This window comes from Taudactylus pleione, unplaced genomic scaffold, assembly GCF_031769625.1.
Source record: "Taudactylus pleione unplaced genomic scaffold, aTauple2 ptg000032l, whole genome shotgun sequence".
NCBI classification, from domain to species: Eukaryota; Metazoa; Chordata; class Amphibia; order Anura; family Myobatrachidae; genus Taudactylus; species Taudactylus pleione.
In genome coordinates, this window is record NW_028284434.1 from 37,181,756 (window position 1) to 37,200,474 (window position 18,719).

The following is an 18,719-nucleotide window of genomic DNA, read 5'->3' on the forward strand; positions in this document are numbered from 1 at the left end:
AGAAATCAGCAGTCATCGGAGTCCAACGATAGGCACTGTCCTGCTAGCATTAACCGCTGTAGCCTATGGGCTACAAATTGCAAAAGTTACCAGGAGAGGGTTCTGATATAGCGAAGTGACTGCAAATGCGATCACTTAATTACTAACACCTAGCAAAAAACAACCGCCTGTACCTGAATGTAATATTTTAGCTTTCTTTTATACATTCGGAAGGTATGTAATCTCTCATTGCCACAAATAGAAAATACAGTTATCGTGTCTAAAACCCAATAATTGATACATATGCCCCTTTGTCACATACAGAAGCCCGCTTAAACCATGAATGCATTGCTATTGCGGTCTTTCATCATATTAAAAAAAAAAAATATAAAGTTCCGGTCACATGGTTTGTATCTATGTATGTATATTGCTGGTAGTGGTTGTATTTAACACAAGAATGATACATTAGGAATTTTGTTACCATTTTATTATATTATTTAAACAAATAAACCAAAACATAATTTATGTTCTTGTTTTATTTAAAAGGGAAAAAAAAGCTTTCACAGGATTATTTAGGGAGAGCATCCTGTCTCTCTGTTAATCCACTTGTGCATAGTGGAAGGACTATAATGGGGCTGGACACAAGGGCGATTTCTACAGTAGATAAGCCCAGCTTGTGGTCAACTCTGGGCAATACCATCTCTGACTGAATTAATTTAGCTGGCTGAAGAGAGAAATGAAGCATTGGGTACTGCGCAACCATAGCATCTGTACCACTCCAAAATACATGAAGCTTAGTCATAGTATGGCGTGATGGAAGTATGTTCTAAAATGAACACACAAAGATATGAGGGTAGATGTACTAACCAATCAGCTGCTGTCATTTTTTTCAAACATTGGGGTACATGTATGACTGTACGTTATGGGGATTACCGGTACATGCGCAGGTTATGTGCCACAAATACCGCATCCCCGGATGTGTGATGACTGCGGTGTGTGTCCAATGCCTGGGGCGCGAAGTGCCCCAGTTTTCATTGGCGCTTTAACCTTTAGCTAGACAGCCATTATGATATGTATGAACGGTCTCTTTGACAGACGTCCGAATCTGACCTTTAACGATTTTGTCATGCTGGACCAGTGCTGGCAGTCACTGCTCCTGTCTTTTTTGTTTGTTTCTTTGCAATAAACTTTATTGTTATGAACAGTTGTTTGTACTCCTGCTTAGGAATGACCATTGGGAACAAATAGACCGGTGCATGTGCACACAATAGGGAGAATAAAATAGCACATCGCAGAGGTGCCGCAAAGGACATCCGAAAGTTGGAGCCACACAGGTGATTTAGCACTCTCATTTCAAAATTGAAAGCACTCATACATGCCGCCGTTACCAGTACCCGCTTCACCACAATATTGAGGGTCCACAGATATAATGAACTGTACCAGCATATGAATGCATCTCCCCCACATTCTGTCAAATGAAAGTTAGGAGCAGATTGGTTGGTACGTCATTTCTCTCAAGGCTTGATACATTTACCCCTTTGTTTTCTTTGTCACTCCCTGACATTACAAGTAACCGAATCTAAAGATTAATATTTAACACTTAGATAGGCAGTGGTGGATAAACTTATCCATAATGAGAATTAGAACTACTAAAAAAAATAAAAATGCTGAAATACAAGAAATGGCCTAATTTGCAAAGCAGTGTGATTTTCTGTACATATTTTGCCAAAGCTGGGTATATTCATATAATGTTGTAATGTGCACACTAAAGGCCCCCGTACAAGGTGCGAAATAGCAGCCCATCCGACGGATTGGAACGATATCGCTGCTATTTTGATCCGTGGCTATGATATCGGCAAGTGTGCGCTCCTGTGCGATCGTACATCGCTCCTCCAGATCTTACATGCTGCACAAGAGATCTGGTGATGCGATGTACGATCCCATGAAGCGCTAGGCGGGGGGCATGGCCATCTCTTCCATTGGGCAGTTGCCCAAGGGCCCAAAGCTTGTAGGGGCCCTCCAACCCGATCCCCTGCAGCCATGGCCAGTTGATAAATTTGTGATATTATTATAAGCCGGCCTCCGATGCACTGTATTCTGATCTGTAGTCAGACAGAGTCTCTCTGCATGTGTGGGATGTCTGTTGGGCATGCAGGAGGGTTTAATTTTATTGACCAATTAAATTTTTTTTTCCCCCGTGAATGGGTGGGTAGGGGCCCCAGTGCATTGCTTTGCCTAGGGCCCACACTGCTGTTAAGACAACCCTGGCGGGGGTGGGGGGGAGGGATGGAAGAGAGGGGGTGCCGGCATATCAGGCAGCAGATTGCTCTGTGGGTGGGGACTGCCTGCTATGTCAGCCGTCGCATCGCAAGGTGCACATCGCACAGTCTATGGGGCCCCTAAGTATATACCCTGCATATTAATAGTCTGATTTTAATAAAAAAGGTAGCACTCCCAGTGGTTTGCATACTTACATACACTCACATGTGATGTACTGGATAATGCTAATTGGTTCCTAGCTGGTGCCCTGAAATCAGTATCTAGCGTTGCCAACCCTCCTTCAATGCTAAACCAGCAATCGGTCTCATCTACTCACTCAGGGTTATCAATAAGAACACAAACATAAGGTAATAACTTATTTTAAAAAACAGTTGAACTTGTTTACTGAGCTCCAGTTGCTTGTTCAGTGGAACATTAAAAGCAAAACCAGCAATAGGATTGGCTGCAAACAGTTGTCCAACAGTCCAGGCGAGCGGAAAGGTGTCAAAAAGCCACAAAATTCTCCATGAGATCCTCATACCCATCTTCTTGTGAAACATCCGCTCTTATGAGTACCAGATGATATGAAATGATTTTGACGCATTGTCCCATTATTATTCTGCATCTGTTATTGTCGAGTGTGAGGAGATTCTCAATGTAAACCGTTAATGACGACTCCAGCAGCAAAACTGACCTTGGCCGCAGACTCAATGATAACACGAATTAGGTCACGTCGGGCTTCAAAAATTTACTTTTGGATTGCAAAAGAGAAATGAATCCCATCGTTTGTACAAATGGTCTGATAATTATTTGGCATTAAAAGTTATTAAATATACACACAAAACAATTACAATATAAATGGTCTGCTAGGCACAAATTAAATACACCTCAGCAATGAACAAAAGACATTTGGCTACAGGTGTCATTATAAACATATAATCGGGTTGCTCCGTCCATGGCATGGTCATGAAGTGCAGCCGAGCGATACATTTACACAACAGTTTTCGTACACTGCGGGTGGACGTGTATCCCACTTATTAAACGGGTCCTTTTCAAAATCCACCTATTTGAAATATCCGTAAACAAAACCAGTTGCGATAACTGGGGGTAGAAGGGCCTTTTTAGGTACCAAGCCCTAGAGCTCGTCATCTGATATTATAAGCATCATTTTTTCATTTTGTTTCTTCTTTTTGCTGGAGTGCCCATGGCTGGCTCCTGTGTGCCCATTCTGTCCTTGTGCTTTGTGCTCAGAGTCCTGCATGGACTGTTGTGTGTACTGCTGGTAGGCTGGCGAGAAGTTGTGGATTGCATCTTGCACGATATCATGGGGGCTGATTGTCTCCTTTAAACCACTGGAGATGCTCTGCATGGGTGCTACATTTGCTGAGAGAGAGAGAAAAGGATGAGAGATCACGACAGAAAATACTTTGTTTAGTCTGACAAAGTCATAGGGACACATTCAATTAGTAGCGGTAAAAAAAATAGTTTAGAGCGGCTTGATGTAACACGCATATTCTGCCTTAAATTCCACTTAGCGCATCTATTCGTGCTCCCAATTCCAGCGCAATTTAATTGCATTAAGCACTCGCTCAGTAATTTGGGCTGTTTATAGCAGAGTTGCGTGTAGATAAATACAGAATTCAGCCTGTACTCTATACTGTTTTCCAATATTTGTTTTAACTTTTTTAGACGTCTATTATTGGCCAATAGCAAAATATGTGGGGCTCTTAAAAGGCTTCAAATTACTGATTTTTGATTCTGCCTTTTATATAGTACATTCTATAAAATAATAGCTAGAATCTGATTGGTTGCTATGGCTAACAATCTGGATTATCCTCTTTAGAAGGTTTGATGACTCTACCAATAAATATTTAAATGAGGTGGTCGTTGTAGAACTTAGGGCTGAATTAAATTAGCCCCAAAAAGCCACGTTTTGGCAAAAAGTTTTCGCACATGTGAACTTTCGCACAAAAATGCGTATCATGCAATCCTTTTATGTGCGAAAACTCCATAGACAAAAAACAGTGAACTGTTTTCACCATCCTAGAGCAGGTGAAAAGTTGTGCTTAAAAATGTGGGGACTTGGGCCCTTATTCAGAGCCGGACGCTCTGAGCAGAGCGCACGCTCTGAATGAGGGCTGTCCTCCATAAAAATGGAGCGTCCTCCTGGACGCTCGTATAGCTGTGGGTCACCACCCAAAGCCTATACGAGCGTGCAGGTTGATGGCCGCGATGGTCTTGACCATCGCCACTGCGAGCCGGAGCCTGCGGTTGAGTTTCTCAACCGCAAGGCCCGGAGTGATTTTGGCTATATCAGAGCCAAAATCACTCCCACTGACATCACTAGTGATGTCAGTGGGCCGGCTTTTGACGGTAGGCGTTCCCTTGGGAACGCCCCCGTCTGGGAGGCACGCCCACCAAAGGGGGCGTGCTGTCAATCACCATCGACAGCACGCCCCCTTTGATCAGACACAATGAGCGAAGGAAAGTCCTTCGCTCGTCGCGTCTGGCGCATGCGCACGACGGAGCTCCCTCCGTCGTGCGCATGCTCAGTGCACACCATCGACCCACTTGCGAGCGGACAGCCGTTCGCGAGTGGGTCTGAATCAGGCCCTTGGTTCAGAACCCCTTAGATACCCCCCCCTAAAAAGTGTTGGAAAATGGGTTTAAAGTGGTGGGTCAGGTATTTTGGGGGTTGGATGGATAGGACAGGTGTTTTAAACATTTCAGGAGACTCCATGTGTACTTTTTTGACTCAAAAATATATTTGCACCCATTTTAATGTACCCCTAGTTTAGCTGCATTTATTTTCTCCCCAAAAAGTTTTTTTAAATAATTTTTCCACACTTATGCAAATATGCATATAATAGCCATTTGACACAATTTAAGAACCCCAAATACTTGTATTAGGGCCACTAATACACTTCTAAAATGGTTACCTATGTCAATTACCTATTTTAAGGGGTACAGACAGATTTCCCCAAATTCAACTGTACTTTTCGCTGGTTACTCCATGAACATTTTTGTGCGAATGCGTTTTCACGACCTTTTGTAATTAGAGCGAAAAATGGGAGCGCGCATAGACAAAAGATGCGAAAATATCACACCAAAACACACTAATTCTGCGAAAACTTCACCGACGTTAAGTTTTCGCGTCTGACTGAATTCCTACCTTAGTATACAAAATAGAAAACACTATCCTTCATGGATGAGCCTTAAGAAGGGTGAAAGTGTCTGGCTGTGGGTTGGTAGAAATTCTGTATCAGACATGCTTGGAAACCTTGTAGGTGCAAGCATTGGCTGAAAGGGTTACCAAGAGTATTTTAATGTAATTTTTCTAATGATTATTATTATATATGCAAGTAATTTATAATACATACCAAACATTAAAATACTATTAAAAAAAACAACAACATTTGTTAGTTAGAAGGGGCAGCTGCACCACTTAAATCAGTCTCTTATGCCCCCATATGGGATTCATATCAGTCCTTACTGTTGATGGTAACAGACAGATAATGGGATACTGCAATAAACTCAGCATGAATGTCAGTGGTGGCTGAGTTGGAAGACAGAGCATCCTACAAGGGAAGACCACAGGAAGGAACATCGAGTGGTGAATGTGGATCGTCTAAAACAGTTTTGACCGAAGTCAGGACCCAAATTGGGATTTAAAGATCTATTGTTGGAATCCCCTAATCATCACACATGCAATACATTCTATCAGGAACCATCTCTTTGACAGCCTAAAAACAATGGTACATTGTCAAATTGAGGTTAAGCATCAATGTTCAACAAAAGTATATAGGTTTGGGTGGATCACACATTTTTAGGTCTATCCGTTCTCAGCCATGCATTTCCATAGGACAGAGTCACTGTTCATAGTTTAAACTTAGTCCATGCTTTGTTAACCATTTGGTCCGAGGAATGTAATGGGTAGTTGTGTCTCCAGCCACAGCTCAACAGAATGGAACCATTGTTGTCCATTGAAGAGTGACTGAGTTACTTATTTCTGCATTCCTCAATACTAAACATCAGCCAAAGAGGAAAAAAAAAAAATCTACCAGGCTGATGGCACCAACACTTATTATGAGGCTCCACGACACACTCATTAGTGGTAAAAGTGGTAGACTCAGTACAATGGACGCTGATTGCTTTGTGGGTTGTCTATAATTAGGTGCCTACTCCAGAGATCCCCTAAACCTATCTCAAAGGAATTCTATTTATACAGTTGACATTTTTTTAATATTAGTTAATGTTATTCTAGTTTTGGGAGTTAATATACATACCTAAGTTTTTGGAAATACCTTAGCACAGTTATCATTGACTCATGTATTTTACCGACCAAGGCAACAAATAATTAGCCACAGTCTATCGGGCATTCACCATAAGTCAAAGATATGACAGTACCTGTTGAGTTCTCCTTTTTCTCCCGGTAAACCTGGCAGGTGAAGGCATAACGCAGGGAAATGGCTGCAAACAGCATTTCAATGGAAATTATGAAGTTCTGATACCCAGCAGCCACTGTCCCAGCACCTACTGGTTTCCCGTTAATGATTTGAACCTCCGGAATGGCACCAGCTCTCTCCAGTATTGCCAGGAGCATTCCTACCGAAAAGAAATGACAGATGTTTAGTGGTCTGTCCAGCTGTATCTGAAGTTAAAAATGATCAGAGAGGATTTAAATAATTGGTTACATTGAATAAATTGTAGGTAAAGACAGATAGGCATATGAGTGGAATCTGTGAAGCTATGCGTAAGCTAGAATATCTAGCAGCATAGTGTCAGTCTAACCGTTGTGCATTAGAGATGAGGCTTCGACTCAAAGCACGTGTGCCTCGCTGAAGTGCTCACTGAAGTTGTTGGTGGGCGGTGTGAGGCTGAAGATATACAATGGGGGGGGGCATGAGGCTGGAGAGACAACAGAGGTATGAAGGTTGGATAGAGAGAGGGGAAGGGGGCATGAGGATGGAGAGAGGGCGGAAGTGGGCATAAGACTGGAGAGACAAAGGGGGGCATGAGGCTGGAGGGACACAAGGGTGTGAGGCTATATGATGGCAAGAATAACTAACAACCTGGCAAATTACAGATCCAAAATACTAGTGGTGCATGTTTGTTCTAAAGAAATTAAATATAATAAGAGAATGCATACAGTTTTTATTGTTACAATATGCTGAGTTATATAAGAAACATAATAAATAAATATATTTTATGTAAGTTAACTATTGTCTGTAAATTCCTGGTGGTGCAGATAGGTGGCGCTATTTGCTCATTTAGAATTTATCCTGGTAAAGCTAAATGGTGCATAGTTCTGAAAACTGGCAAACATGAAGAAAGTACTGTATGTAACCTAGTATTTAGACAATGTAAAAAAAGTCTATGTTAATTTTACAGCACCTTTGTCCTTTGCCATAAGGTGGATGAACTTTAAACAAAGGAAGCAGGTAATTTACCTGAGGATGGATTTATTAAAATGGATGTGTGAGGTGTTGTAACCAATTAGATTTTGGCTATCATTCATCTAGTACATTCTACAAAATAATAACTAAATCTGATTTGTTGCTATGGGCAATACCTACACTTTCTACTTCAGGGTCCATAGAAGGTCCACAGGAAACCTTGGGGTATAGGTGATGAAGAAGACATCTGGGCACTATGCAGTTCAATTCTTTCTCCCAGGATGCAACAGGGCCTCCCTCTATACCCTGGGCCGGAGTCGGGTCACTGTATTGCAGTGGGACTGTTACTAACAGCCCTGAAAATGTAAAGTTTTTTCTAAGTGCGTTCAGCGTGAACAGTCCAGTGGAAATTCGCACGGCCGCATCACCCTCCTGCTGGTGCCGAGACGCCGGTACTGATCCGTGCCTCTCGGCGGGCCTCAGCGGTTTTGGCTAGCAGGGACCCCGGAGGATTCCTAGACTGCGACTGGATGCTACGGGGTGCAGGCAAGTAACACGCACCGTGGTGGTGCGTGCCGAGATGCAGTCTTTTTCCTCTAGGGTTGGGGGACACCCTGGGGATGACAGCAAGTGTGGCCAGGCACTGAGTCCTGAGTCCACACTAAGCTGCCTGCCCCCACAAGAGCATTCAAGTCTAGCAAAGTTGCACCCCACCTGCCCATGACGTGATTTGCGATGAATTGAGTCATCGTAGCCATGCCTCCTGCTTTACAATGCTGATCATCTCAGCATTATACAGCGGTGGGGGGGCCACAATGACAGAACTGCGTTGTCACACCCAATCCTATGCCGGACCATGCCTCCTGCTGTGCCTCCCAGAGGGGACAGTCTGAAAGTCGTCAGGAATGACGGAGAGCAAAACCAAATGTCCGTTGATGCACCACCAGTGTCCCTGCATTACTATCAGAGTAACCTGTGGCCTAACTGCAGCCTTATGTATATTTTAAAATAACAGCAGTTAAGAAAAGACAAGTAAAGTTTGGATGTGTACAATTGCTCTCCATACTGCTTCAAGGGATCCTTTTATTTTGAAATAATAATAATTAAAAAAAAAAAAAAGAAGACTACCACACCTATTAGACCTGATGTTAACTCAAACCATAAAATCCAATTTCATTATAAGTCCCAAATATGGTAGTAGCCTCCTTGTGCGTTAAACAGCCCTTCTAGTCACGCCATGCCGTGGCACGACTGTAGCGCAGAGCATCTTTTGTGCAGCCCTTTTCCTTAAAATGTCTTATTCGCAAAAAGATGCGAATAGTACATACAAGCAGCTAATGCTGATTACAATATGCGGCATGCCTATATTCTGTGTGCGACTGGATCTGCATCTGAAACAGCCGCTGACACTGTAACATAGCATGATATAACTGCAGTCGCACACAAAATATAGGCATGCCGCACATCTTTTTAAATCAACATAAGCTGCTTGTGCATCCTATTCATATCACTTTGCGAATAAAATGCATTTTAAGGGAAATTATTGCACGAAAAGCTCGGTACTACCGATTCGAAGAGCGCTCACAAGTTATGTGTAATGCAACTTGTAGCACACTGAGAATAGATATATGTGGATACATCTGTACATTATAGATGTCTAATTGTATTGCCCTGTTAAATGTAGGTTTATTAGTTTACTAGGAGATTAATTAGTGAGAAAAATCAAGATAGATAGATAGATAGAAGTGCGAGACTCGCACACACTAACAACAATTAGTTTCTGGGTGCGGGGTTGAAGTATACAATATACAAGCAGACAATCCACTCAATGCAGCCCAAAGTAGGCTAATCCTTAAAGGATTGCTAAAATTTGTACATGACTATGGCTGTCTTTATGATAACACAGTAAAGATAGTTTTTTTTGCATTTTCCATGGAGTGCTGGTTTCTATCTGTTTATGTAGCCAACTTTGGGCAGCATTGAGTGGATTGTCTGCTTGTATATTACAGATAGATAGATATTTAGCTTAATCCATATATGGCTTCTGTTTTTACGCCTTATTTAAAAAGTGTCTAATACATACTTGCCTACTTTCTTTTCTGGAGAGAAAATGCATCTGGCTACTTCGGGGGCAGGGCTTTCACATCATTGGGGCGCGATTGCAACGTCTTAGTCCCCCCCCCTCTATGCCAATCACTATTCCCATTGGTTTTATCTCCCCATCCCGCCCACTTCACTAGCTAGTGGGCGGGATGCGGGAGATCCAGCCTCGCTTCCGGGAGTGTGGGGAACTCCCCTAAAAAATGAGCCTCCCTCACCTTCTGGGAGAGTAGGCAAGTATGGTCTAATATTATTGTATAGGTAGATGTAAGTAATAACTTTTTGTTAACCAACAATTGCCATTTTCTTTAAAGACCAAGGGGTCTATTTACTAAGCAGTGTTAGGAGACAGAGTGAAAAGTGATAAGGTGCCAGCCAATCAGCTCCCAACTGCCATCTCACAGGCTGTGTTTGAAAAATGACAGTTGGGAGCTGATTGGCTGGCACCTTATCACAGGTGTGTGACATGTATTTAAATCCCGACAGCGGCTGCCAGACAAAAGAGGAAATCCTGATCATCCTAAAGGTAAGTATAAACTAATCTAATTATGCCCTCTAACCCTAACCCTCCTTTAGGGTGCCTAACCCTAACCTTCCCCCCTGTGCCTAACCTAATCCCCCCTCTAAGTGCCTAAACCTAACCGCCCCTTCCCCGCTGCCTAAACCTAAGTCTCCCGGGGGGTGCCTAACCCTAACCTCCCCCCGGGGGTGCCTAACCTTCCCTCCCGCTAGCCTAACCCTAACCTCCCGGGGGGATGCCTAACCCTAAGTCCCCCCGGGAGCCCTAAACCTAACCCTCCCCCCCCGCGTCTGTCCGCTGCGGCGCCCGGCATTACTTCGAACGGGATGCCGGCCGGTCTCCCGGCGCCAGTAAAATGACAGGCGTCTAGATTTAGACGCCTGTCATTTAACCCTCGCCGGGATTAAGTAGTCTGGAAGCCGACGGTCGGCATTTAGACCGTCGGCTTCCAGACTACATCCCTATCACAAACATCACTTTTCACTCTGTCTCCTAACACTGCTTAGTAACTAGACCCCCAAACCTCTTCCCAAAAGTCCATAACTCAATATTCACACACATATATTGTACATTGTGGTGCAATATTGGCCAGTGGACCTAGAACAATTGTACCAACCTTGCCAGAATGATAGAAAGATGACCGCTTTTATTGTGAGGAACTTCAGCACAGGCTCAAATGGATGTAGCAGTTCTTTGGTTGCAAAGTAAAAGAGAAACAGGGCGTAGAGAGCCAGACTGACTGAGAAGTTGTAGATGATGGTAATGTACAGATAGCCGCTCTGCACGCTGCAATGAGAAGGAAAGGTCAGACAGCTGCACAAACAAGTCCTATTCCAGCAACATCTTTCAACCAATTCGTTATTAGTCCCAGAAATACACATTTTATTATCTGCCTCTTTTCTCTCCCATAACACCAGTAGCATTCTAGTTTAAATAAAATGTGGGGGCTCAATCAGAGTTAGACGCACAGCAATTTTATTTTGCATGATGAATACGGATATGTCCCCCTATCAGTGGCGTAGCTATAATGTGTGCAGTGTGTACGGTGCACAAAGGCCCCTGGGCGGCCATTTTACAAGAGATTTATGCATGCGCCATAGAGAAGTTACCAGGAACATGGCACGGCTGGGAACAGTTGTTCCATTCATTGTGCATACACACATATTAAAACATTAAAAGCAATAATGTGAAAATAAAATCTCTTACTTAAAATCCCCGTCATGATATTTCCCAAAAGCTTGCAGGATGATTGTGACAACAGCCATGATGGGTTTCACTATGCAGAACTGCAGGGTTGCCTGTGGAATAAGCAATACACCTTTATTAATGAAATATAAAGAACCCTTCCACAGTCATTGCAATGTACTGGGGGGTTTTCACTCTCAGGGCCCCATTTAACAATGATCTATTCCGTTTAGTATCGCAGTGATACAAACGAATTTGCCACTGGTATTCAACATTACTTACCTCTCTGGCAAGATCCAGCCATGTCCTCCTCATTGGCGGGGTCCTCTGCTCACCTGCTGGCAGCCTATCGGTGCCAGCGACGGGCTAGTCTCTCATGCACATGACTGTTTAACCCTGCGGGGACCTGGCAGTGCCAGGAAGGCTTCGCTGAAGCCGGAAGGGCTGTTGCGGGCTCCCCTATTGCCAACAATGGAGACCACATCGTTCTCGCCATCTAAAGAGCAATGCAGTGACAAACAGCCATGAAGCTCAAAATTGAGCTCAAGTGCATCCTGTTACCACTGATCATCCTTGAGCTGTTCCTACAGCTTAATTGGAGTCTACCTGTGGTAAATTCAGTTGATTGGACATGATTTTGAAAGGCATACACCTGTCTATATAAGGTCCCACACTTGACAGTGCATGTCAGAGCACAAACCAAGCATGAAGTCCAAGGAATTGTCTGTAGACCTCCGAGACAGGATTGTCTCGAGACACATATCTGGGGAAGGGTACAGAAAAATAGCTGCTGCTTTGAAGGTCCCAAAGAGTACAGTGGCCTCCATCATCCGTAAATGGAAGAAGTTCAGAACCACCAGGACGCTTCCTAGAGTTGGCCAGCCGTCTAAACTGAGCGATTGGGGGAGAAGGGCCCTAGTCAGGGACAAAGAACCCGATGGTCACAATGTCAGAGCTAAAACATTCCTCTATGGAGAGAGGAGAACCTACAAGAAGGACAACCATCTCTGCAGCAATCCACCAATCAGGTCTGTATATTAGAGTGGCCAGATGGAAGCCACTCCTCAGAAAAAAAGCACATGGCAGCCCACCTGGAGTTTGCCAAAATGCACCTGAAGGACTCTCTGGTCTGATGAGACAAAGCTTGAACTCTTTGGTGTGAATGCCAGGCGTTATGTTTGGAGCAAACCAGGCACCGCTCATCACCAGGCCAATACCATCCCTGCAGTGAAGCATGGTGGTGGCAGCATCATGCTGTGGGGATGTTTTCAGCGGCAGGAACTGGGAGACTAGTCAGGATAGAGGGAAAGATGAATGCAGCAATGTACAGAGACATCCTGGATGAAAACCTGCTCCAGAGCGCTCTTGCCTCAGACTGGGGCGACGGTTCATCTTTCAGCAGGACAACAACCCTAAGCACACAGCCAAGATATCAAAGGATTGGCTTCAGGACAACTCTGTGAATGTCCTTGAGTGGCCCAGCCAGAGCCCAGACTTGAATCCGATTGAACATCTCTGGAGAGATCTGAAAATGGCTGTGCACTGACACTTCCCATTAAAACCTGATGGAGCTTGAGAGGTACTGCAAAAAGGAATGGGCGAAACTGCCCAAAGATAGGTGTGCAAAGCTTGTAGCATCATATTCAAAAAGACTTGAGGCTGTAATTGCTGCCAAATGTGCATCAGCAAAGTATTGAGCAAAGGTTATGAATACTTATGTACGTGTGATTTCTTCGTTTTTTTTCATTTTTTTTATTAAATTTGAAAACAAAACTTTTTACACGTTGTCATTATGGGGTATTGTGTGTAGAATTTTGAGGACAAAAATGTATTTATTTCATTTTGGAATAAGGCTGTAACATAACAAAATGTGGAAAAAGTGAAGTGTTGTGAATATTTTCCGGATGCACTGTACTGTATTAATCCCGCTCCATCCTGTGTCAGTAGAGCCAAAGTTGTACCACAATATCTCATGCCACAGTGAGGTCACTAGTTCCAAGTTAATTAATAGGCTGGATATTGATTCATCACCCAAAATGACTGCGCAGTCAGCGGGGGAACTATGTGAATTGGAATCTACTCATATTATTTGTAAGACTCGCATACAATTGGTGAACTCATCCAAGCTCCGCCCCTGGCCAGTACTTCCTACCTGTTTGCAGAATCGGAGAAAGCCAATAGAATACGACATTCCTTGGAGACAGCAGGTGCCATAGAAACAGCTAGATCTGAGGGAAGGAGATATACCATAAGGCAATTCATCAATTGGGAAATCTGCACACATAACATATAATGACTCATGGCTGCTTACTTTACAGGCTTCCCACGAATCTCGGTCATAATTGCACTCTCTCCACCAAGATACTCAAAGCAGAGGCTGAGAAAACTGTATATGACAAATGCTGTTGGACAAAATATTGGAAACAAAGTGTGAGAAGACATCTTAAAACCTCAAACCATGGGGCTTAATAAGTAATAATATGGGTGCAATGTACTGTATATAATGTATGTGACCCATTTTAAACAATTACATTACAGCTGTTATTTTTGTAGCTGAATCTGGAATATGAAAGATGACAACTGATTGGCTGCTATGGGTTGCATCATGTTTGTGCATTGAGCTATTATATAAGACTGTTGCTTGTAACAGAAAATAAAATGAAAATAATATATTTTATAGAATTAAGGGGTAACGCCAGCTGCTGTTCAAACAAGTTACGTTATTTACTGGACCAATCAACTCCTATGAAACAAATATTAGGTTGGGTACTGCCACTGAAACCAGATGTGAAATGCATATGCATTGGACAGTGATTATTACCCTGTGCTTTTTCTTTCAATCAGGAAGTCAATGGAGGTTACTCCCCTACTCTCACCTATGCGGCCCACACTAAGGCATCCTTACCCTCAGGGCCATAACTAGGCTTGTGCAACCTGTGTTGCCTTGGGCTCCTGAATGTGGCTTGCAGGGTGCCTGGAACAGCACACTGCAGCAACCAGCGTTAGTTCATAGCCGCCGTACCCTGCAGAGCTGGCCAGCATGTCCTTGGGAAGCTCCAGGTAGTGCTCTACTTCCCTGGGTTTGGTAATGACATTGCAGATTTAGGGGTCGAGGCCGGCACAGAAAGCACTGCCGTCCTGTTACGGCGCTGCTTACCCCTACCTGACTTTACACCTATACTACCCACAGTAATGTAGCCTCACAACTATCCTACTCCCAACTATACTATACAAATTTCCACCTATATTACCCACAAAAATTCACCCTCACACCTACCTTACTCCCATCTTTAATTCCAATACACCCTCACATCCCCCTACTCCCCTTTACTACCCACACTAAATGCCCATCACACCTACCCTACTCCCACTTATACTGCCCACACTATTCTATTTCTCCCTATACTATCCATAAAAATGCACCCGCACACTTACCCTACTCCCAGCTATACTACCAACACCAATAGACCCTCACATAACCCTACTCCCCTATATGACCCACACTAATGCCCATCACACCTACCCTACTACCACCTATAATACCCACACCTGTCTTACTCTCGCTTATGCTGCCCACACTATTTCCATCTATACTACTGACAAAAATGCACCCTCACACCTACCCTACTCTTATCTATACTGCCAATAGACCCTCACATCACCCTACTCCCTTATACTACCCACACTAATGCCCATCTCATGTATCCTACTCCCACCTATACTGCCCACACCAATGCACCCTCACACCTACCCTACTCCCACCTATACTATCAACACACCATCCTACACTGCCATACTCCCCAAACTAATGCTCATCACGTCTACCCTCCCACGTATACTGCCCACACTAATGCACCCTCACATCTACCCTACTCCCAATTCTACTACCAACACACCCTTACACCATCCTACTCTGCCATACTCCCCACACTAATGCTCATCACACCTATCCTACTCCCACATATACTACCCACACTAATATATCCTCACACTAATACATCCTCACACCTGCTTTACTCCCGCTTATACTGCCCACACTATTTCCATATATACTACAGACAAAAATGCACCCTCACACCTACCTATACTGCCAATAGACCCTCACATCACCCTACTCCCCTATACTACCCACACTAATGCCCATCACACCTATCCTACTCCCACCTATACTGCCCACACTAATACACCCTCACATTTACCCTACTCTCGCATATACTACCCAAACTTACCCTTCACCCACCTACAGAATACTACCCACACTACTACCAACACTAATGCACTCTCACACCTACCCTTCTCCCACCCATACTACCCACACAAATACATCCTCACACCTACCCTACTCCCATCTATACTACCAACACACCCTCATCCCATTCCTACTCTGCCATACTCCCCACACTAATGCCCATCACACCTTTCCTACTCCCACCTATATTGCCCACACTAATACGCCCTCACATTTACCCAACTTTCGCCTGTACTACCCAAACTTACCCTTCATCCACCTACAGTATACTACCCACACTAATGCACTCTCACACCTACCCTACTCCCACAAATACTACCTACAGTAATATAGCCTCACACCTACCCTTCTTACACTAATACTATCCACACTAATGCCTACCCTCTGGTCAGTTCAAGTATGTCCTAATCTGGTGTTGTCTTGCTGCTCAGGCATATAGCCACCCGCTAATTGTATTAATATTTTACTAATCTCCAGGGGACCACCCCCTTCTCCGAACATCACCTCCATCCAGGACTCTCTGTGTTCAAATAGAAATAACTGCACATGATTGTCTAGTAGAAGCCCAGAAAATATCAGGGGAGTTTAAGGCTGCCATGGATGATTAGAGGACTAGTTACATACAATTTGTGAACCTAGTGTATGCTCACCTTCATAACAATCCCTGACTGAGTCAAAATACACATAGTACTGGTCGTTGCCAATGAGTAAGAGGCTGAGCCAGGAGTCGAAGGAGTAAATGGGCACAATGAACAGTATCCGGATGATATAACGCTGCTCGTTTGGAATGGTGTAATTTCTGAGATGAAGGTAGATCTGAAAGCAGAAAATACAAGTTAATAACTAATGGAAGTTATTTATATATTCTCAGATTCATACAGGACCGTGAGATAGGTGTGCTAGAAATGACCCTGACAGTTTGTGTTGATAGAATTACTGATAATGAACAATAAAGACCAATCAATATGTGGAGTTAACAGGAAGGGTACAAAAGAGATATCCTGAGCTGTCAGCGAGCGCAGTGCAAGGGTCAGTTCCCTGATCAAATATCATTTGGGCCTGTGACAGATGGAGATATCGCTGTGTGTATGACAACACTCGTCAGGAAAGAGTAATAGATAATAGAGCATGTGATCTGCCTTATTGGACATGCCAAGCTAATGATTAGATGGGATCTACAGTAAGCACAGTAGTGCAACCATAATGCCATTATGACTCAATACCTCGTGCTAGGGTCAACCATTATCTCCTGCATTTCCCCCACACACTTAATGTATGTGTCATGGAAAGGAAAATATGACTGGGTTATAGGCTGCATGGTACAGAGGAGATAGAATGATACTTCTCTTTCCATCATGTTAGTGACAAATACATATATAATGAATATACATTGGTGAATAGTGGTGTCACATGACTCATGCTGACAAAGTGCTCCATGATGGAAAATAGAGATGTCAGTAAAACCTACCGGATGTTAATGGATTTTTTTTAATCAATGATTTGACTTATTTTTAAGATGCAGCTAAGCCAGGGGCTCTCCTCTCCAGTCCTGAAGTACCAGCAACAGGTCAGGTTTTGTGGACTTACATAATAATGCACAGCGTTAATCTATTTTGCTGGGTCAGTAAATGTCCCATCTGCTTCCACAAGCAGAAATCCTCAAAACATGACTGGAGGGTTGAGGTTGAGAACCACCGAGGTAGGTGATTGTATAGAGATTCTTGCCTCGAGACACCTTAGCACTACAAAACCTTACCATAGCGGCAAGTGAACGTCCAAACCGGCTTTCTCTCTCTCTGGACTACAATTCTATATTTCACTTTCAAAATCAGTGACAAAAAAGTGGATGAGAGCTTTTATCCAGAACAGTAATTGGTAACAAACGACCCTTCAAAGCTTCACTAGCTCTTTCCCCCAGCTCTTTATTCCGCCACTGACACATTTCTTTGTTATAACTTCTTTAAAATGCATGTTGTTGACATGTTATTACAGATAGAGCAGGTCTCTTTCTTTGAATAAATGTATTGATTTAATTTATTAGTTATATTAAGAAAAATTTATTGAAAGTTAGATGACCACACAATGCTGCCCCAGAGTGTATAAGTTTGCCTGATGCAGAACACAGGAGTGATAGAGGACAGAGCAAAATATAAAACAGGCCTAAAAATACTTGTGGTAAACCAGCACAGCTTAGTATACTGCTGGAGTTGGGGAAAAATAAAAAAAATAAATAAAAATTATATATATATATATATTTATTAGCCTCATATTGCAGTTTAGTGTTGAAAATAAAGCTATATTGGAAGCACATATTGTGCTGTATGTCGACTCTGACATGCATGAGAGACTGTGTAGCTGCTCTAAAGTGATCTTTGTAGCAATTTACGTGTACTTCTTAAGTAAATTACAAGCGCTCATAGAAATGACTATATATGAAGAAGAGATAAGATTAAACACTATAAATCAGGGCATCCCGGTATTTATGTTGTTAATTGCAGTTGTATCTGCTTATAACCTAGTGGTTTAACTTTCTAAAGAGTTGCCCACTATATATAATTAAATAGCCACGAAACAAAAATGACCACTTTATCTAAGAAAAATATCCATACTATGATAAAACTCTATTAGGGGTATTCAATATGGGAGCGAAAACATTGTTTTTGCGTTAATATAGCACTTTTGACGACATTATCGCAGGTTTTACTTTTACACCATATTCAATTTCAAAGACTTATCACAGGTTCGAAAAGTCTTTGATAAAAAACGGGGATAACTTTTCACCATTGAATAGGTGTCAAAAAAAAGTGCAGAGTTGGGGTTTAAGGGTGCAGGCTTAAAAAAAAAATAGCCTGCACCCCTGGGAATGACATTTATAAAAGAACTGTGTCAAAAAAAGTTTTAAAAAAAAATAGGGACACCCCAAAAAATTAATTTAAAAATTGGGGTGAAAAAGAAGAAATAGGAAAAAATTGTTTAACAATAGGGAAATAGGTTCAGGGCTATTCTGCAAGTATGCGGCAGATGTTTTCTA

The 18,719-nt window shown here is 42.9% G+C and overlaps 1 protein-coding gene across 1 annotated transcript in view; it reads right to left on the reverse strand.

Annotated features, from left to right (window-relative positions):
* Positions 1–448: 448 nt before the first annotated feature.
* Positions 449–18,719, reverse strand: part of TMEM184A (transmembrane protein 184A) — a 37,318-nt gene continuing 19,047 nt past the window's right edge. The window contains exons 3-9 of the mRNA XM_088451885.1: positions 16,339–16,504; positions 13,751–13,841; positions 13,592–13,667; positions 11,461–11,552; positions 10,871–11,040; positions 6,646–6,843; positions 449–3,621 (exon numbers count right to left, since the gene is read on the reverse strand). Of these exons, the coding sequence (XP_088308011.1) occupies positions 3,374–3,621; positions 6,646–6,843; positions 10,871–11,040; positions 11,461–11,552; positions 13,592–13,667; positions 13,751–13,841; positions 16,339–16,504 (1,041 nt within the window). The 3' untranslated portion in view covers positions 449–3,373. The remainder of the gene's footprint in view (positions 3,622–6,645; positions 6,844–10,870; positions 11,041–11,460; positions 11,553–13,591; positions 13,668–13,750; positions 13,842–16,338; positions 16,505–18,719) is intronic.